The sequence below is a fragment of the Mirounga leonina genome, unplaced genomic scaffold (assembly GCF_011800145.1).
Source record: "Mirounga leonina isolate KUSES-001 unplaced genomic scaffold, KU_Mleo_1.0 Mir_199, whole genome shotgun sequence".
Lineage (NCBI taxonomy): Eukaryota > Metazoa > Chordata > Mammalia > Carnivora > Phocidae > Mirounga > Mirounga leonina.
Window position 1 is genome coordinate 7,584,457 of NW_023270498.1, and position 6,661 is coordinate 7,591,117.

General features: G+C 36.7%; 1 protein-coding gene across 1 annotated transcript; it reads left to right on the forward strand.

Annotated features, from left to right (window-relative positions):
* Positions 1–288: 288 nt before the first annotated feature.
* On the forward strand, positions 289–581 carry LOC118024594 (NADH dehydrogenase [ubiquinone] 1 alpha subcomplex subunit 1-like). Its single transcript, XM_035026557.1, has one exon. The coding sequence runs from the start codon at positions 289–291 to the stop codon at positions 499–501; it is 213 nt and encodes a 70-aa protein (XP_034882448.1). The 3' UTR covers positions 502–581.
* Positions 582–6,661: the final 6,080 nt, after the last annotated feature.

Consider the following 6,661-nt stretch of genomic DNA (forward strand, 5'->3'; position numbering starts at 1 on the left):
CTATTACTACCATGCATTTTGTTGAAAAATCAAATATTCAACCGTAACTTTTCCCTTACAAGAAGCAATTTGCCAATAAATATTTTAAATGCATTTGTCCAAGCAAATTTCTTCTTTTCTCAAGAAAATAATGAGAAAATTAAAATATCAGTATTTACAACCGTGCTCATTGTAAAATGTAAGTACAAAATGGATAAAATTAAAAACAGATCATCAAGGGAAGGGGGCCGAGGGGTCACCTTCACCGGGCCGGGAAGGCAGGGGTTTGGCTCTGGCAACCGCGCTGCGATGTGGTTCGAGATCCTGCCCGGGATCGGTGTCATGGCCGTGTGCTTGGTCCTCCCGGGCATGGCTGCAGCTCAATTCCACAGGTTCAGTAACAGGGGCAAGGAAAAAAGGGTTGCCTGTTACCCGTATCAGTGGAGTTTGATGCAAAGAGATAGGCGGGTCTCTGGAGTTAATCGTTACTATGTGTCAAAGGGTTTGGAGAATATCGATTAAGGAAGCATTTTCCTGATTGATGAAAAGTAACTCAGTCATACTCATCTACCCCTTCTAGAAGGTTATGCAGTGTATTAATGTAGTGCATAATAAAAACAACAAAAAAGTAAAAACAAAACAAAACAAAGCAAAAAACAAATCATCAATGCCTTTGTGAGGAAGCAGTTATATAAATTAAGTCTTATAAAGCTGATGAACAGTTTTTCATATGAAAACAATGGCTTATGTGGCCAAATAAAGCTAACATTTAACGAGTCCTTACTAGATATCATTTACTTCTCAAGACTGTTTAACGTTTTCTGTTTTTTCTTTTTTCTTTTTCCTATTTTACAGAGGAAATGTCTTGCATTTAGAGAGGTCGACTCCCTTCCTGAAGACAAAGAGGTGATCAGAAGCAAGTCGGTTTTTCAATTCCATCTACTGAATCCAGAATATAATTGTTTATTTATTTACTTATCTATTTATTTAGTTAGTTATTTTAGAGAGGGAGAGAGGGCGAGGGGCAGAGGGAGAGAGATAGAACCTTAAGCAGACTCTACACCCAGCGTGAAGCCCAACACAGGGCTCGATCTCACAACCCTGAGATGGTGACCTGAGCCCAAATCAAGAATTGGATGCTTAACTGCCTGAGCCACCCAGATGCCCCTAGGATATTTTTAAAAATATATTTATAGTAAGCTAAAGAAATAATTTACAGAACTATTTACTGGAAGAACTATTTAATTTTTGCACTTTCAGTGTTTTCTATTTTAATACTTATGTAATTAGAATTGTTTCAAACTAGTGTTATATATATAAAAAAGAATAAAAGGATATGACAGTTTTTAGGTAATTACAAATTAAAACTTTTAGTCTGTCCATTCCTAGCATGCCTTCGCATGGAATGCTGAAACTTGAAATTAATCTTTGTTCGTTTATTAAGTAAATAATGTATTCAGTATGTTTAAGATGCATAACCTGATGCTTTAATGTACATATACATGGTGAAATGATTAATATAGTCAGGCTAATTAACATATCCTCCTCACATAGTTACCATTTGTGTGTATGTGTGTGTGTGTGTGTGTGGTGAGAACACCTGAAATCTACTCTCTTAGAAAATTACTAGTATTCAATACAATATTATTGACTATAGTCCTAATGCTGTACATTAGATCTCTAGACATTCATCCTATGTAAATGCAACTTTCTTCCTTGGGACCAATATCTCCCCATCCCAACCCACCCACCTCCAGCCCCTAGTAACCACCACGGTATATCTGTGTCTGTGTATCCAACTTTTTTAGATTCCAAATATATGGGAGATAGGCAGTATTTTTCTTTCTGTGTCTGGCTTATTTCACTTAGTATAATGTCCTCCAGAATCATCCATGTTGTTGCAAATGTTAGGATCTCCTTTTTAATGTTTTTTTAAAAAGATTTTATTTATTTATTTATTTATTTTTTGCGAGAGAGAGAGAGAGAAAGAAGTAGGGAGGGCAGATGGAGAAATAGGCTCCCTGCTGAGCAGGGAGCCCAACATGGGGCTCAATCCCAGCACCCTGAGATCATGACCTGAGCCTAAGGCAGAGATTTAACCAACTGAGCCACCCAGGCACCCCAGACTCCCCTTTTTTTTAAAGCTGAATAATATTCACGTATATACAGTACATCACTATTCCTTTATCCCTTCATCCATCAGTGGACATTTAGGTTGTCTCCATATCTTAGCTATTGTGAATAATGCTGCAGTGAACATGGGAACACAGATTTCTTCAAGATACTGATTTCATTTCCTTTGGATTTGCACCCAGAAGTGAGATTGCTGAGTTTTATGGCAGTTGTATTTTTAATTTTTTGAGAAGCCTGCATATTGTTTTCTATAGTGGTTGCACCAGCCATGTATAAGGTCCCATTTCCTTCATCCTCACCAACATTTGTTATCTCTTATTTATTTATTTATTTACTTACTTACTTATTTACTTATTTGTTTGTTTTTTGATAGTAGCTATCCTATCAGGTGTGAGGTGATATTGAGGTTTTGATTTGCATTGAAATTAATCTTTGTTGCTTAGAACAAATACAGGGCATTTAAGGCAATTCACCTCCATGTACAATTCCACCTGATTCTATGCTCTCTGCGCAGGCTCCCGTTAGCATGGCATTGACATAGACAGTAAGAACACTGGACACTTTGTTCAAGACTTGACAATGTGTTCTTAATGTTAAATATTTGCCTGAAGTTTTATAGCGTGTATGGTAGAGTGTAGCGACAATATTTCTCTGGATATTAAAAATAATCACATTTGGAAACTTTTGATGTTAGAATAACATTTCCATGTGAAAGATAATAATTTATATCTTGCAATGTACCAAGCCAAGACAGGCATATGACAAAGATGTTTTTCCCCTTGGTTTTGTAAAGAGTCTTTAGGAAAATTTGGCCTTTAATTAACCTCTCAAAACTGTGTAAATAGAATGTTGTTCTTTTTACCTTATTTGCTAAGGAATTGAGATAAAGTTCTACTTAATTATAGTAACTTTCTTTAGTTTTGGTTTTAAATATAATTATCCCACAATCTCCTCTTTGCTTCTTGACTCTTGACATTTTATTCTTGAGTTTATTGTGTGTTTTTTTTAATTATATTAAATAGTTTACTGATCTCAAATCACCCTGGTTCATTTGGAAAATCTGTATAGTAGGTTTTTAAATTTTATCTTTCTATTTTCTGAGCAATATTAAGATGACTAACATAGTAAATTACATATACTAAGCATTCATTTTTTTTTTTAATATTTTATTTATTTATTTGACAGAGAGAGATACAGCGAGAGAGGGAACACAAGCAGGGGGAGCAGGAGAGGGAGAAGCAGGCTTCCCGCCGAGCAGGGAGCCTGATGCGGGGCTCGATCCCAGGACCCTGGGACCATGACCTGAGCCGAAGGCAGACGCTTAACGACTGAGCCACCCAGGCGCCCCTATACTAAGCATTCAAAAGTACTTTTTTTTCATTATTTAGGATGATAGAATATGTCCTATGACTGAATATCACTTTAAATATTATACAGATTTCAAACAAAGTATAAGTATCAAGACCTTAAGTATTAAAAATATCTGGAGTTCTGGATATGCACAATAGGCAGAATTTGAATTGATAGTCATCTTTTTTAAAAAAATCATTTAAATAAACACTGACTTTCCTACTGTTCTGATTTCCTGCACTGATTTATGTGATGCAGGAAATATATGCTCATACATTTATGATGGGCATAAATGTATGTGAGCGCACACCCACACCCCCCACACACACACACGCACGCACACACGTTGCCTCATTTACATGTATAACGTGATGTGTCTCACTTATTCAGAGCAGTCTTGCAACCTGAACAGAGTACTTTAAAGGATAAGGAGTTTATAAGGGATGTAAATATAAAAGTCCCTGTTACATTTTGAAGTTCAGTTCCTTGAGGCAGTATGGTCTATAAGAAACAAAGATGCACATTCAAGTGTATCATATTCTGTTCATTCAGGCACAATATTTTCAAAGCCTGACTCTGCTGTTCACTTTAAGTAAGTTAACTTCCATAATCTTATTTTTTCTCATTTGTAAAACAGAAGAGATAATACTTGAAACACAGGACCATGGTAAGGAGCTCAGTTTTTCAGTCTACGTTTTCAGGCATATCTAGAGGAGGCCTTCCGCGTGGCAGGAGCTGAATTAATGTTATTTCTCAATTGAATTCTTAAATTCCTTTTTTAGTGTGCTTTGTGTGGGTGTATGCATGTGTTGCTTAATTGTGTATTTGTTTGTACCAACTATGCTATGTTTTTCTTGAAAATCAATTTTTTTCTATGGTTTAGTAATGGAAAGACAAGTTACATAGACCTGAGTGGTTGAGTTTCCACTCAAAAGAAGAGAAGCCCTTCTAAAGGACATCAAGCTCTTGTGGTAAGAAAGAAGAGTGCATACCTTTTGCCAATAGGAGGTAAGGAGTAGAGGATAGTGCCTGGCATCATCCAGATATGTCCTGAGAGGAATTCTGTCATAAAAGAGGTGTCTGGGCATTCTACCTAGAGTAACCTAGCCAAGACACTATGGGAATACCTGAAAGCCTCATGGAAACAACGTGCCTGACAACCAGACAGCCATGACACAGTTCTAAACCTCACACCATTTGCCCCTGAGCACTTGCTGATTACATGTTAATTACTCTGAGAGGGAACAATGTCCTGTGCACAAACGCTTACCTGCCATCCAACGGCCATTCCCAGAAATCCCAGGATGTTACACCATATGGGTCCTCCACGGCCAGAGGGTCATGGAAAGAGGGCACCCATCATACTGTGGAGTTTAATTAAATGTGGGGAAAAAATGTCATAACCTGGGATAGTGAGGAAAAGTCACTAGAAGAATTTAACCAGCCATGTAGATATTATACATAAGATTAATATTAATAACAATCATGTTATTTATTTATTTATTTTTTTATTCATGAGAGATAGAGAGAGAGGCAGAGGCAGAGGGAGAAGCAGGCTCCCCGCGGAGCAGGGAGCCCGATGTGGGACTCGATCCCAGGACCCTGGGATCATGACTGAGCTGAAGGCGGACGCTTAACCGACTGAGCCACCCAGGCGTCCCAATAACAATCATGTTATTGGCACTTGCACATTGTAAGACGTAACCACAATTATACTTGTTTCCCCACTAATAGAAATGTATGTTTGACTCTAAGCTTTCGAGATAATTTAAATCATAGTTTCCTTTACCTTTTATTATGCAAATTATAAAAATGTGAATAGTATATATTATCACATTTATGATACAAGTTTTTTCCATTTCATTTTGCTCCTATAGACTTGTCATTATGCCTGCATGCATCCTTTTGTTGCCTCTCTCTATATATAGTGGATGGATATATATATATATTCATTCCACATTCTTTGTTACTATGGCTTTGCTAATTTACAATAAAAATCCTGCCATCTCAGCAGGAAGATTCTGCTTTGATGGCTCTTGGGGACTTAACAGATTTCAAATTATTTGTCTTATAACTTCTTCAGAAGATATTATTTCCTTTAATTTTGTTTGTAAACTCACATATACCTATATCTATTTTAAGATGTATCAGTCAGTGAGCAGTTTTTGATTCAACTTAGTTTTCATTTTACTTTTAAACTTGTCTAAATTCCTACTGTTAAACTATTTTATAAGTATCCACTGCTTATAGCCTAATATGGGCTGTTTCCAGGAGAGGGTAAACAACTATTACCGTCTCATCTGGTTCAATTTTCTATTCTTGTCAGTTACCTTTTCTTGGCTAGCCACAGAAATTCATACACATCAAAGTTGGTTCATTTGTATTCCTGTTTCCAAACATCAAATAGAGTCATCCATAAATTAATTTTATGAGCAATTAAGTTCTTCCAAGTCAATACTTTCTAAATTGGTTTCTCTTTTACAATCAAGACACAGTTTAGCACCATTTTACATTAGGCACAGCTCTAAGATACCTTGCTATTTTCTTTTCATTTTCCCCTTTTATTCTTCCTTTCCTTCTTTTTTAAAAAAAATAAAATTGATGAGAGAGTGAGGATTTTAGCACTGTTTGTGAAGAGGCAGCTGATGCCATGACTCAGGTAGGTGAATTGCTAGGCAAAAGGTCAGGGTCATGGCAGCAGGGACACTGCTGTGATCACATCAGGTGTGGACTCACTTAGGGACTCAAACAGAGAGAATTCAAATCATCAATGGCACAAAAATCAGGCAAGAGACATCCAACATGTTTTAAGGATGTGAGTAAATATAATTTGGGGGTAAAAATTTGGCCTCTCCATAGGTCTCCTTATGGTCATTTAGAAGAAACTTACACAGAAGATAGACAATTTTGATTCTAAGAGTTTTCAAAACAATGCTAAAAAAAAAAAAAAAGGAGGGAAAATGGGTAGCCTCCATCAGGTTGTATGCCTGTTCTCAGGAAAAATAAACAGGGCTGACCCAGGGCGAAGTAGAAAGTCAAGTGTTCCTTCAAATGGTTACTATGGAGATAAAATGAAACAAGATGATACAGGGGTTTCGAAAAGTGTCTTATATTGCAAGCACCAAATGGTTAGTAGATACTATGTTTATGACTATGATTATCATTACTATGTGCATCCAGATTTATAACTGCAGTAGCC